At 39.7% G+C, this 15014-nt stretch overlaps 2 protein-coding genes across 4 annotated transcripts; one reads left to right on the forward strand and one right to left on the reverse strand.

The window, feature by feature from the left end:
* Window positions 1-174: 174 nt before the first annotated feature.
* LOC132972071 (uncharacterized) lies at window positions 175-6299 on the reverse strand. The gene is made up of 7 exons (XM_061034964.1): window positions 6141-6299; window positions 5938-6050; window positions 4327-4423; window positions 3829-4207; window positions 2949-3071; window positions 2677-2816; window positions 175-766 (listed from the first exon to the last, which is right to left on the reverse strand). Exons 1-7 carry the CDS (start codon window positions 6150-6152, stop codon window positions 551-553), a joined length of 1080 nt encoding a protein of 359 aa, XP_060890947.1. The 5' UTR covers window positions 6153-6299; the 3' UTR covers window positions 175-550.
* Window positions 6300-8236: 1937 nt separating this feature from the next.
* Window positions 8237-14584, forward strand: zgc:113276 (uncharacterized protein LOC553748 homolog). 3 transcript variants are annotated; one of them, XM_061034929.1, is made up of 10 exons: window positions 8237-8374; window positions 9298-9505; window positions 10132-10325; window positions 10425-10640; window positions 11148-11565; window positions 12800-12933; window positions 13027-13266; window positions 13732-13893; window positions 14126-14215; window positions 14321-14584. In XM_061034929.1, exons 1-10 carry the CDS (start codon window positions 8255-8257, stop codon window positions 14489-14491), a joined length of 1953 nt encoding a protein of 650 aa, XP_060890912.1. In that variant the 5' UTR covers window positions 8237-8254; the 3' UTR covers window positions 14492-14584. The 3 variants fall into 3 exon arrangements, with proteins under 3 accessions (XP_060890912.1, XP_060890926.1, XP_060890921.1); XM_061034943.1 differs by having other exon boundaries at window positions 13732-13869; XM_061034938.1 differs by having other exon boundaries at window positions 10428-10640.
* Window positions 14585-15014: the final 430 nt, after the last annotated feature.

The raw sequence follows: 15014 nt of genomic DNA on the forward strand, positions 1-15014 counted from the left end.
AGAATGATTCTTTTTTTTTCCACATTGTTTCCTTTAATCTTCTGTAAAAGCCTGTGATTGTCTGATTTTTGTAAACTTTTTCATACTTGAACTTGTTTTAAAATATCAAATTGAATGTTGTCACTGTATGCTTGGTATGAAGGTGCATGATAAAATAAAAACATACTAAAGAAGGCATTCAATAAATGTTTATACTTGTAATCATAATCATTGGATTCATGTTAGTGTAATATAGAATCAGAACAACTTTTTATAATGTACAAAAAGTGTTGAATAAAGTTTTTATAACATTTCTTCTTATTACTTTGAATCATTTTGAAGGTCACTTCTAGCAATGAAACCAAAACCGATCAGTCATCAATAAACGAGTATAAAAACACATGAACACATGAAAACATTAGAGATTGTATGATACATATCTACGCTGTTCTGCAATAGCAGAATGTGACACACCGCCGTGTAAATCAAGTCCCAAATAATCCCACCAGGGTTTGGATGTTTTAACGGACTTGACTGAGAACTGGGAATCCGCCTGGAGAAAGTGACTCCATCACTTCTGAATGATGAAGAGGAATGAGTGATCTTCACTCCCTCCATCCAGTGTCGCCATATTAACTGACTGTGAGTTGACGATTTGGATGAACCAGCCGCTGTGCAGCGCTGACTCAAACTTAAGAAGCGAGCTGTCGGTCTTCATGAAGAAGACGAAAGAGAGGGCGCTCTCGTCGCTCTTCGAGATCTGCTTCAGCCGCTGCTTCTCACATGTCTGCAACAACAAGAGCAGAGAGTTCAGGAAGCTGTTCAACATCTTCAATCTCTCTCAAATAGTTTACTTCCAAAAACCATAATCATATTAATGAATTAATAAAAAATAAACGAAAAAAAATCCCTTTTACAATTTGACACCTTAGGAATCGGTTGTAAGTTCAGATGTTGGTCATTCAGTTGATTCATCAGATTGATATTCTTGGTCAGAGTAGCATGAAGTTTTTTACGGGGTAAAGAGGTTCAAAGATAATGAGATCAAGTGTCTTACCGACTACTCACTGGTGATCCCCTGACTGTTTCAAGTCAAACACTGAATTTGCCTGATACTTTGTTTATGACCAAAAACCTGCAAAAATGTTCAAATCAGTCTAGACGTTTTCACTCCAAGCATCCTCTGCTGCATGGCTAAAGGTGTATTGAGCCATGTAGCAGCAGTACTTATGGTAACATGATGATGCTTCTCAATGACTCAATGGGATGCCAAGACTTCTCTTAAACAGTAATACCACTTTTTGTCGAAGAAAAAAAAAAAAGACTCATCCAGAGAAATATCTAAACATTAAAAAGGTGGAATCTTACAAATTGAATTCATGGTTCCCAGATGATGAACCTGATAATGTCAGTGACCCCTGGTTTTCTATCCCGTATGGTTATCTGGTAAAAATGTCCCAAAGATTATTTTGAATAAAGTGCTTTGGGACAGGTATTCTTGGCAACTTGTCTCAGATATCAATCCTGCAAAGTTTATTAATGTAGCACCTCTCATGTATGACATACCTCACGGTGACATTTACCTGTTTAAACTTTTTTTTTTTTTTTGCTTATTGCCCAAATTGGAAAAAGAGAGAATCTCTGAGAATTACCAAAATCAGATGTCTCCTCTATAGGTAACATGAACATCCATCTCAAATGACTTGGAGTACAGAGTTAAGTGTCAACATTTTAGTGGTTTCTCGAGATAAATGTCAGATTTTCACAAAGGATACATCCTCTGGAGACCGGGAAAATGTATCAAAATGAATCTGAATGTGACGAATAGTTATCTGTCAGATAATTCAGTCTGGACCAAAGTGGAGGACCAATCATAAACATTGTCATCCGAATCCATCCATGATGCTGACATTGTTAATAAAAAAACAAATTTGAGCAGCCTAAAACAACAAATTAACTTAATCCTGGTCCTAACCTGTTGACATTTAACATCCTGCTGACAAAGTTTCCACCCAGCATTAGGTCATGTTTTTTAGTTTTTTCATTTTTCATTATTCATTTTTTTTTTTTAAGTTGTGTTTTTGTATTCACCCTTGTCTCTGTCTTTCAGATCCTGCTCCTCCCTGTGTCAGCCACGCCCTGATTACCCTCACCTGTGTCCCCTAGTGTACCTTGTCCCAGCATTTTTGTATTCAGCTCTCCCGTGTATAATTCTCGCCTGCTTTTTTTTTTTTTTTTTTAGATCTATTTTTGGGCTTTTGGTGCCTTTAATGGAGAGATAGGACAGTGGATAGAGTCGGAAATCAGGGAGAGAGAGAGAGTGGGGAATGACATGCGGGAAAGGAGCCACAGGTGGGATTCAAACCTGGGCCCCCTGCCTGGAGGACCACAGCCTCCACACAGGCGCACCAACCACAGCGCCACCAGTGCCCCGTTGCCTGCCTTTTTGACCATGCCTTTTGCCTAACCCCTTCCTGGACTAAAGGACTGTCTTTTGAACGCTGAGTCTGCGATTGCTTCCATATTCTGTCCGTCATTGTGTCACCTGCCTCTTATGCTCAGGCTTAAACTAGAGAAAGATTCTGAAACTAAATCCAGTAGTGCTTTAAACTTTTGTTTTTGAGTTAAAGGGAAAGTCTATGTACATTAAATCTACCAGTGTGTACATGATCTGATTGGCTCGGTAAATGTCTTTACCTCGGCTCGTAGCAGCACCCGGTCCCCTTCCTTGCAGCACCTGAGGAAGCAGTTTGACCCGGTGAAGTTTAGGACCACAGGCTTCCCTTTGGAGAACCAGCTAAAGTAAGTTGTCTTGTAGGTGTAGATGGTGATCTTCTCTGAACACAGAAGATGTTTTATTAAATCTTGTACACAGTGAAGATGAATGTATGAATAGAGAATCTGATCAACAAAATCAATGGAAATAATCGTTGTAATTAGTAAATGTGATGCTGCAGCAAATGACAAACCTGGATTGGGTGAAGCGTAGACGGAGTTCTGCAAACAGAGACCTCTGAGGTATTGTTGAGACGCAACGTGTCTGACTGTATAGTTCGCTTGTTTTAGCTGCTTGAAACCTCCGCCTCTGGGAACTGGGAGCGTTTAAAAAAGCAAACCCATATCAGAACATTGAATTAATTGTTTTATTTTTTTATTTTGCAAGAATCAAAAAACGTTCATGACTTTGTTTTATTACAGATGATAATTTCTTATTTATGTGAGTACCAACAGTTTTTTTTTTCTGATAGAATAAAGTTTAGCAGTGTGTTAGTGACCTATAAGGCTCGACTGGGAAAACTACTCCATTAATCTTCGCTCTGATCTGATTTTTGAACACAGTCGTTTATTGTCCTCAAACTGATCTTTTGAACTTTCTTTACCAGGAATATTTGTCTAAGAAGTTGGAAGTCGAACAGGCTTTATTGGATTATTGACTTAGCCAAAGAAAACTATAGCTTCCTTAACCAATACAGGGAAACTTAAACTTCCAGTTATTATATAATAAGCCAAATGGTTCCAATTAAAGACTGATGTATTTCAGCAGACAGCATAGGAGACATTATAAATACCAGGCTGTGAAGTAATTCAACAAGCTTATACCGCTGTCGTCAGTGACAGTGTGTTAGGTCTGAAGAATTTTTACTGGGTGTACAGTATTTTGACATTGTTGAATTGGGGCTTTTATTTAAGTTAAATGGTCGGGATTCTTTGTAGATTTTTAGCAACGCTCTTTTTGTTCATGAGTTTCAGTTTTCTATCTTTTTTGTACCAGTTGATTTCTATTTCTGTTGAAGGCCATTTGCATTAAGTAAAAGAAGAAAATACAACAAAAGCCTAAATCTTACTCACCGAGCACCACCTCTCTGGATTCTGACACCACCACCACGTCATTATAGGTGCATCCTGTCCCGTGACACCCCCCACAGGAACTGTTCATGTCACAGCCCCTCCCTTTCACCACAGATATGGAGGTCTTCACCATGGAAATAACAAGCAGATCCCCTCCCTCCCCATTCTGCCCGTTTTCAGCACAGCAAGTCTTCTCTTCTGACCCATCCTCCTTATCTTCTCCCTTCTCGCATGCTTTATTCTCCTCCAGGTCTTCCTCCCTCTTCATCTCCATGCAGAAACTGAGTACTGTGTTTTCCTTCGAGACAGGACGTAAAGTGTCCTCAGCTGGGTAGGGCTGCGGTGTGTGCTCCTTCATCGTGCCGGGCTTATGTATCGTCTGATGATCAGCAAGGGAGGGGGGGAAAGTGGATGTAGGGTCAGGCTATACGTACAATAACGTCACAGAGTTGCTGAAGATACTAATTGAACGAGACTGTAGAAACCCCCTGAACTCACCAGCATTGGATTTCCCTCCGCTAACATTTCTGCCAAGTCCTCTGGTGTGAGATCCTGCAGGTCCACGCCGTTTATATGCATCAGTTTGTCTCCTTTCCTGGGAAAAATAAATAAAGATCATAGGAAAGAGCTAAGTACTTTATTAAGCTTTTTTTTCATAATTCAACTCTATTTCCAGAGTAATATGACTTTTTTATTTTGTAATAAGCCTTTGGGGACACTCAAGGGTGACGAAGCGTTCCAGCTTTGAAATGTTAGACGACACCTTCTGTTTTATGACTTTCATGCTGGAAAAAGTAACCACGTCTGCTGATCATATAGGAAAAAGATCCCAAATTTCTGTGTACCAATTGTGACGTCATGCTCTCTATGCCTGTATGTGGTTGGATTGGTTGAACTTCCTGGCTCAGCAGCCAACAAGTAGAGTTGGGAAGGACATTGTTTAACGGTGTTCACCTGAGTTAATCAGGCCTCAGTTTATTTTATTTTTTTTAAATATTTATTTCTGGGCCTTTTTAATGGAGAGAAAGGACAGGTGGATAGAACTGGAAATCAGGGAGAGAGAGAGTATGACATGCGGGAAGGAGCCACAGGCTGAATTCGAGCCTGGGCCGCCCGCTTTGAGGACTATAGACACTGGGGCGTGCGCACTAACCACTGCGCCCCAGGCCTCAGCTTATTTATGTGGCGTCCACATCTCTCTCTCCTCTCTTCCTCCCAGGCCTCCAGCAGCTGGTTGGTTTGCATTTCACTACACTCAATCATACATTGAATTCAGACTGACATTATTATGATGGTTTTAAAGGTGCACTATGGAGTTTTGGTAGAAAAATTTGAAAGCTGGAGAAATGTACAGATTCTGTGTTATTTGTTCATAACTCTATACACAAACAGTCCTCAGAGGCAAATTTGGTCCCTGGAACAATGTTTGAAGATAAAATGCTTCGGGAGAAGTTATGGTGGTGGGCCCGCAACAGTGAAACCGTAACTCTCCTGGAAGCTTTTTAGCTCCAAACAGTGGTCGAGGACCCATTGTTTCCTTTGAATAAAGTTTGTGTGTTTAGTTCAGAGAATATATCATAGAATTGTTTCACTTCTCCAACTTTCAAATGTCACCACCAAATCTACAAACTGCCCCTTCAACTTTAGTTCATAATAAATGAACTTCCTTTAAACTTCCTTGTGAACTTCCTTTAAACCTATATGTGTGATATACTTCGTTATTACTTTGAGCCGGTTTGTGACACAATCTAATTAAATTACTTTTGTTTGTTTGCTTTTTTTTTTTTTTTTTTTGTCATTTTCATTAAAAAGTGAGAAGTTTTCAGGAGCAGTAATAAAGGGTTAAAGGTTAGTCTTCTACTTTACCATCACATTTCATGAAATCCAAAACCAGCAGATGGGATCAGGGTTTTCTAATAGTGAATCACTGAAATGATTAATAATCTATTTAAAGAGTTTCTTTTTGATCCAGAAATCATTGTGTCAATGTCATTTCAGACATTTCCTACATAAAGGGAGAAAAATGTAATATATGGAAATGGTTTGCTGTATTAATAGTCTGTATCATACTGTGAAAAGAGAACGAGTGTGCCAGTGTCTGACGTTTACCTCACAAACATTTTTTCTCCTTTCCTGCTCTTCATTACATTCTCCACTTCATACTGATGTTTCCCTTCAAGGATCTGATGGACGATCAACACACCTCCCTTAACCTGAGAATCCTGACGTTTAGGAAAAAATAAACAAACTTTTCTTAGTCCAACAAGAAACACACTTTTTACCTTTTGAAATATGTCTGTTTTGTCACCCACCTTATGATCCATGCTGCCGGCGGTGTCTGCTGTTGATGAAGACGACGCAGGGTGAAAGCGATGCTCTTAAAGGTCACAGCTTCTGCTTTGCACGAGAGAAAGAGGAAGAAGGAATGAGGGGGTCACTCGCTGAAGAGGAACTGATGTCAGGAGGGGAAGCGAACGATAATAAGGAAATATAAGACAAAAGTGACTCAGCATATGTCGGGTAAAAAAAAAACAGAACAAGTATAAAAGGACGAGAGAGGCAAGAAGTCATGAATAAAAGCAATGAAGATAATTTGTGTCTAAATCAATGAATCTTTATAAACTTTTAAAAACAAAAAGGCCTCTCTCTCTCTCTCTCAACCAATCTGGTCATGGCAAAGAGTCATTCATCAATAAGTCTGGTTCTGCGTCAGGTTTCTGTCTGTTGTTTCTGCTGCAGGTTGGATCTCTGTAACTACAATTTGACAAAGTAGAAGTAGACCTCTTTATTTAGAGTTTCTAGGGATAACTTTTTGTTTGATTTGGCACTTTAAAAATCAAAATTGATTGAATGACTGATTGATTTTAGACAATCACTTCACAGTTAGCGCTCTGACTAATGAACGTATAAGAAGTCAAACCGTTAACTCTACAATGTGACACACCTAGTTCTACCTTGACTGGTCGTTCACTTCCTCTATCTCTGAAGGTTTACAGTCAAATATTTTCATAAGGCCACACAATCCTGAGCAGACAGAAGAGGAAATGATAACTGTCAGTTGTATGTTATACTAAACATGGGAACTATGGGAAGCGTATTACTTCCTCTGTGGCACTGAATTACTCTATAGTGAAGATTAAACAGTATTCATACGAGTCGTTCTACAAAGGGGAGGGAAACAAACCACTTTTCATAGCTTTAATGGGTTATTTATTCTGCCTGCTTTTTATATTAAGATCAACATTTTTAGATCATGCTGACCTGCCTTTGACGTCACCTGTCCAGGGTCTAAAAATGTTGTAGGCTATTCTGTGGTTAACTCCTTGCCACACTTTCTATCACGGTGTGGTTTTGCAAAGTAGAGGGACGTGACTTTATGAACGATATCCTGGTTTAATTGGATGTGCAAGTCACTTCGTTTGCTTGTTCCTTTTTACATTTTTACATCTATGTAAAATAATCGATTAATGCTGGAACAAGTTACATTTTCAGCTAATATTCATTCCTGACTGGAAATTAAAATTGTGCTCAAACTCTAATCCATATCTCATGGCCATGTTGCTGTGGCTGAAAGCTTCTTAAAAGACATGTTAGTAAAAGATTTTTAAAACAGGACAAGCTCCCTGTGTACCCTTTCTGTGCATCCTACATGTCAAGCAGACGTGTGCAGTGCAAGTCCATCATAAAAAATGTTTTTTTAAATGTTGCATTGTTTGCCTTCGTGTTCAATTTTAGCATCCTTTGCTTCACTTTGTTGGTGATCAGCAGGATAGCATAGAGCTGAAGGTCATTGTTAGCAAAGCATGGCACAGTAGCACTAAAGGGTCAACAACTCCACAGTTTGTACCTATAATTATGCTGCCTCTGAGTGGAACAATGCAGAGTGAAACTTGTCTTTTACAGAGTCAGGAGAGCTTTTTCCAGCTGGTTAGGTTAGCTTCCTAAACACTGCAGACAAGGAACAACAGCTACCCTAGTGCATACAGGTTACACGCACTAGCACCTTTGAAGGTAAAAAAAAAAACATAAAGCATTGCATCTCTCTTATTAAAATGTGCGAAAAAACAAATAGATTTTTTTTTAAATGACTAAGTTCATGGACTTTTTTGCCACAGTGAGTTTGACGGGCGACCAGCAGAGAACCCAGTAATTATGCTAAGCTAATGAGACTCATACAAAGTTATCAAAAGGACAATTAAAGATGCTCTATTGAAAATAGTGTAGCACATGACTGCAAACATATGACGGTGAATTTATTTACTGATTTCATGCTTGGATGAGTTGTGTTACTAAATCTGTACAAACACACACACACACACACACACACACACACACACACACACACACACTGTAGCTATTTCCAGCTTCCCCCCTTGAGCCGTTGAAGTCCAGCTAAATCTGTAGAAGCTGAGGTGGATTGGGTTACATGAGAGACATTCATACGCCACTGTCGCAAAGTTTCAGGTGGAACAACATTCACTTCAGAGCAGAGACACTGACCACGTTTCCACCGTCTCAGAAAGTGACCCACACTGACAATCTGAAGGTAACGTGATGCACTGCATGTCATGTGTCTGTCTGCAAATAAGGTATTTCAATATTGAATCAGCTGAAGTGAATAATAAATGTTACAGTGTTCTGCATTTCCCATTTCTCTAACGTTTGTGTGAGCACTCGATGGTGAGACATTTAAAACATAAATGTAGTGCTGTAAAAACAAAAAAAAAAATGAATTAAACAGTAACAAAGGAAAATCATATTTCAGCGGGCTGCAACAACAGAGACACTCACAACTCACAGTCTCTGTTGGAATATCACTTACAGAGCATCCAAACACTCAAGGTTCAAACCCTCCACATGGAAATCACTGCACGTTGTAACTATAACGTCAAAAATAGAACACATTGTTTAATATGACAACTATAAAACACACCAGGTGCATGAAGCACATTAAACTGAGGTGTATTGTCCCATAAACCAACATTTCAAACACTTAACCCGCCCACCTGCCAGGACGCTAGAATATCAACCGAAGCTTGTACAGCATTGTGTTGTTTAAAATAAAAATCCTCGGTTGGGTTGTTATTTTCACTCTTTTAGACCTAAAGTAACAACTCGAATAGAGTTAAAAACTTGTTATCATTTGTGATGCGTATTGCACTGATGTTAAAACTAATACTTGAATGTCTTGTATACAATTCAAATCAGAATACTACAACAAAAAAGTTCAGTAATAATGTTTGAATTAATTTCCATCTGAGATTTAGTTTGACGTGACTTCTGTGCTAAACTCATGTGAACTATCCACTGATCTTTCACAATTAATCACGTTGACTTGATAAAATAACTGGTCACAAATTTGTCCAACTCATCTCAGCATCCTTTTTTTTTTTTTTTTTTTTACCTGTATGAGTCATTACACTGTTGTGTCTTATCTGTGTGTGTTTGTTGTCATTGTGTGTGTTTCAGATGGTGATTCTCGATGTGTTAATAATAGGGGCCGGCCCTCATGCCTTGACCCTGGCCAGCTTGCTATTAAATCCTGAAAGTGGTCCAAACTCAGATCCTGGTCCTGACCTCCCCTCCTGCTGCTCGGACCCTCTGAGGCCTCAAACAAACCCCCAAACGTCCAACAACAAGCGTTGCAGCGGCAAGAAAAGGAGGAGGAACACAACTGGTACCGTACCCTCACTTTTACTTCTCAGATCAAGATCATGAGATCAGAGATACAACTGACTTATTGTCATAAACCATCTGTGTTTGTGATGAGCAGCAAAATGAACAAAATCATTATTACGACAATAAATTAATAATAAGTTCATTTTCAAGCATACGTGTGAAACATTCAGGATCATTTTTAAATCAGGATGATCTGCTGCTGTGCTTTGTCTTGTGTTGCAGGAAATATTTCATAATCTTCATTTTTTGGGATGAAACTGAAAGTTTTATTTAATAAAACTTACTAATACATTTTTTTTAAATCAGGAATTCGACTTAGTTATCTTGATTAATTTTGATTGCATTTCCAAATCTGTCTAACCATTCCAACCCCCATATCATCTATCAACTATTTCCCTTATGTCGGCTTTGCAGACGCCTGATTTTCAGACTGAATATCATCTAAGTTAAAAAGCTGAAAATCAAAATGTGGGCGGTGAGCCTCTTTGACCAGTTCAGTCCTGATTTTGATTGCAAATAAAACACAAAGGAAGTCAATAGCCCTCTGTTGCTGTCGCTATATTTGCACTGTTTCAAAATCACTCTGTTGCTTCCTGCACAGCTTCATAACTCAGCTATGATCAGTCTGTGCAGGCCTGACACTGGAGGAGCAACTAGCAAAGACAACCATATCAGAGAATGCCGTTTGTCCCCCGCTGAGTGTGCGAGTGGTCGATTCCTACGGTGTGTGGACGAATCTGTGGGAGAGCCAGTTCACAGCTCTGAACATCCCTCACCTGCGCTCACACACTCTGGTGCACACAGAGCCTCACAACAAGGTGGAAGACAAACTGATTCCTCTAAAGTACAAACAAGGAAGTTACTTTCACATTACTACTAGAAAATGAAAACCCACATGTGTCTGTTTTCCTGCACAGAAGGCGCTGCAGGAGTATGTTTTAAAGTCAGATCGATCATCAGAGCTTCACAGTCTGCCCGACCAGCTCTACATCCTGGACGAAAACGCATTTTTCAACGACATGAGGCTCGGCAAAAAGGAAAAGAAACGTCTTAACATCACCTCAACACTGAAGAAGAGTTTATCCTTCAGTCTGCCAGGAACCAAACTGAGTGTGGATTTCTTTAAGGATCAGGTTGGACACACTGCATGAGTGTGTGTTTCTCATGCATGGTAGGTTTCATGTAATTACTGACATTAACACTATATTTCAGTAACTTGACAGATAGTTGTTCTTGACTTATATGTAAGAATAAAGCTTGTGTTAACTATGGTCTGTCTGTTCATGTCTTCATAGTAATAAAATAGAGTCTCAAAAGCTTCAAATAGTGCATCTCAATAACTTCTAGTGTAGTTTGTATTTGCTTGTTTGGAGTTATTACTTCAAAAACTTTGAGGTTGAATGTATAACAAACAGGACAATACAATTATATCATTACAAGCAAGTACAAACTATATGATTTTTTTTTTCATAATATAAAGCTAACTCTACAGGGACACATGACACAAAAATTATATTTGCAACTTTGTTGACTGTGTTTTTTAATTCAGTTTTTAAACATTTATTATTAACTTGGAATGATGATGGCATGATTGCACGAGCTCCCAAATTAGCTGAGTAGCTGGGTTTATGAATCTGCAGGTGGAGAGATACAACTTGGACAAAGTGTTGGTGAAGGGAACAGTGGAGCGCATCACACCTGTAACTGAAGAGAAGACGGATAAAGAAGAAGAAAACAACTGGATACAAGAGCAGGACACAGAGGAAGAGGCCATGACAGGGACTGAACGGAAAGGAGATCGGACGAGGAAGAGAGTAGAATATTTTCTAGTCCAACTTCAAGAAGGAGTTGTCTTGAAGGCTCGCAAAGTAGTTGTGGCGACAGGTCCAACCCGTGCCCAGATGGCCAACGTCCCTTCATGGGTGACAAACATTGGAGAGAGCTACCCAGAGGAGAGACTGCAACACACAGTGCACCTCATGCATCACCTGGCAGCTTCTCAACAAAAACAAAAAGACGCAGACTGTCAGAGACCAGAAGAGGCCTTTCCCCCTCAAGGTTAGTCCGATTTCTTCTATTTATATCATTATGATACAGAAAACATTTGGTGGAAAACAATGTTTTAACAGTCGCCCAAAAGCAGTGATGATAATGCATGGATATTGTCATGATTTGGTATTATTTAGTTTTGTATTTTCAGTGTTTAGTGTTTCTCTATGTTCTAGTGGGTTTTGTTCATTCTTGAGTGTCTTCAGTGTTTCATGTATTTTATTTTGTAGTTGTCCTCAGTGTTTCTTGTGTCCATTCCTTCCTCTGTGTGTTTCCCTCCATTGTGATTGCCCTCATTGTCTTCACCTGTGTTATTAGTCTCACCTGTGTTTGATTACCCCATGTCTATTTAGTCTCTGTGTTTCTTCCCTTCTGCGTCAGTTCATTCTATGTGTTTGTCGGTGTCGTTTGTTGCATGTCAGTGTACCCGTGGCGCCTTCTCTTGTTGGATTTTTTTGGAAGTATGTTTTTGTTTGCCTTTTGTTTAAAGAATAAATAGTTTTAGTGAATCCTGCATCTGGGTCCTCCTCTTCGTTTTTGCGATCCGTGACAGATATGAGACGTGGTTATAAACACCTTGATATCACCTGATGTTTGAACGTTTGTGTTTTGAAGCCAGAAGTCACTTTATAATGTAAGGGAGGATGGATAAACTTTCACACACCTTTAGTCTGACTGAAGGGTCACCATCTGCTTCAGCATACTTGTGCTTTATCATCTATTTTACTCTTCATGGAACAATCATTTACAGAATCAACATCACGCTGTGTTGAAGACTTAAACTAGTGATTGAGACCAAAACTATTTCTAGGAAAGTGATTAATGAGGTAATAAATAAAGTGTGACGCAAGGCCGTTTTCTCATACACACCAATACAATAAAACATATTTTGGCAACCAGTGGTGTAGCCCACTGCTGGTGATTATGATGATTGATGGTTAACACACAATTGGCTAAAATAAATGACGTCCTGCTCCTCTTTTCCTGTAAATCGGCAAATTGATGCGGTCTGCAGCGAAATGAAATAAAACTAAAATTGATGCTTAAAACGTCTCTTTGCTTATGTTTTTCTAAAGATGCTTTTTAGAATATTTGATAATACTTTGACTGACTTGGTATTTCTTCAGTAGCATTTTGATCCCCCATCCTCACTGCAACACTTTGGTTCTGAATGCCTGTGTGTGTGTGTGTGTGTGTGTGTGTGTGTGTGTGTGTGTGTGTGTGTGTGTGTGTGTGTGTCTAGATCTGTGTGCAGTGTGTGAAACAGGTCAGAGAGTAATGGTAGTTGGAGGAGGTCTGACCAGCGCTCATGTCGTCTCCCTTGCTCTGCAGCAGGGTGCCAGCCATGTGACATGGGTCATGAGGAAGCACCTGCAGGTCTATTGACAGAGTAAAACTGCAACCATAGAGCACAGATACACCCGTCTGCCTCCAACACACAAAGAAAGTCTTTTGTTGTTTCCTCTACAGTTAAAGCAGTTTGACGTGGGCGATGTGGAGAGTCTGGTGGGCCGTTACTCCCACGTGGAGCACGGCATTAAGATGGACGGTCAGGCCTATCTGCGACAGTTCTACAATGAAAGGAGTCTCCACAAACGGCTGGCTATGATCCGCCAGGCGAGGAAAGGAGGAGCCGTCACCCCAGAGGCCTACGTCCACCTACAACCGTTTATCTTGAGTGGACAGGTGGACGTGAAGACATACTGTCAGGTAATAGAACATGCAAGGCCATCTCATGAAAGATTATGTGGCAGAACTACTGCAGGAACTTTCCCCAGGGAAAAGAACGTCGAGGTGGTAATGAGTGTGTTTCTACCACACAGACAGTGGTCTAAATAAAAACTCAGAGACTCTTTACACCCCAAGAGGTCTCTCTTAGGCGGGTACTACTTTACTAAAATTACAGGAGATTTTGAGGGGGACTTGCAGCGCTGAACATTTCTGACTCACAGCATTTAGAAGACTCTTTAACAAGTAGGACGACTAATTGGCCCTTATATTCATAAGTCTTTACCCTTGCTAAAAATGCAGACAACAAGTGCTAAAGGGAACATTTGATCCCTTGAAAAGTAATCCATGGGCATAAAAGTCCTGGGCACTAGTGGTGGAAACGCTACTTTTATAAAGTGAGGTATCAGATGAAACTTCTTACTTGAATCTCACGTAACTGTCCAGGTGAGTGAAGCCAGCTGGTGCTACAGGAGTCAGGCATGGAGTCTCTCTCTCTGCAATGGGGACCACTGGACTGGAAACATGATCTGGCTTGCCACCGGCTGCAAACTTGATGTGAAACAGGACCCGCTGCTTTCCGAGGTGATGAAGGAATTCCCCATTCAGGTGGGTGGAGGAACAAAGTTTTGTTAGGCTATCTACAGTATAGAAGTGTGGACAGAAGACCAAATCATTTGGTTAACTGAAAAGAAGTTTGACTTTACTGCGAGATATGAGATAAGAGCATTAATCTTTTTTTTCTTCAACATATTTGTCTTCCATTTTTATGCTGTTACTTGAACAAGTGAACTCATTACAATGGATGAATACAATTTCACCTTACTGTCCTTCAATACAGGTGATTGATGGTTGGCCGTGCATATCAGAGAGCTTGCGGTGGGCAAAGGATTGTCCTCTCTACCTAATGGGGCAGTACACCGCTCTGCAGGTAGGTTGTATGCAGTGTTTTGGTATGAAAAAACAAAGTCTCAACATAACTTTAACAATTAATACATAGACCACGTGTCCCCCTACCTGTTTCCACCTCACACAGGTTGGACCTCATGCAGTAAACCTGGCCGGTGGACAGGCTGCCAGCAAGCGGATAGCAAAAGACATCATGTGTCTTCAACAGCAGGAGGATTCAGACACTTTTGAATTGAGTGGAGAGAAATCAAAAACTGAGGAATATATTCAACAGATGCAAGGCCTGTTATGGCTTTAACAATAGAGTCTAAAACATGTACCGAGTGTGGGCAGCCATCTGTTTTTGACGATCAAATATTGCCTTGTGTTAATAAAATGCACTGATATGATGGTCTTATTTGACTTTTTTGGAAACCATAACTACGTTTTGTTTCCAATGACCAAATAATCATCCTTTTACTTAAGAGGCTCATTCACAAAGTTCAATAACTTTGCTTGGTTTTATTTTATTTATTTTTTCTTAATAGTTGTTGTTGTGTGTGAATGTTTTTGTTTATTTTGATTTTTTTAGTTTACTTTTTTTCTTTCTTTCATCATTAGCTCAGTATTATTACTATTATTATTATTATTCTTGTCTCTACATGAATTTGATGACATCTAGATGTTGCTTTGCACTGGGCTCGGGACGGGACGGGACGGGGTGTGAATGTCAGTACAGTGCTGTTGTAAGACGGGTTAAAGATATATGTTACTGCTGCTGGTACTGTCTTGTCTGCATGGTGTCTATTGTTTGGGGTAAAATGAATTAAAATAAAAATAAT

This window comes from Labrus mixtus, chromosome 1 (assembly GCF_963584025.1).
Source record: "Labrus mixtus chromosome 1, fLabMix1.1, whole genome shotgun sequence".
In the NCBI taxonomy this organism is placed as follows: Eukaryota; Metazoa; Chordata; class Actinopteri; order Labriformes; family Labridae; genus Labrus; species Labrus mixtus.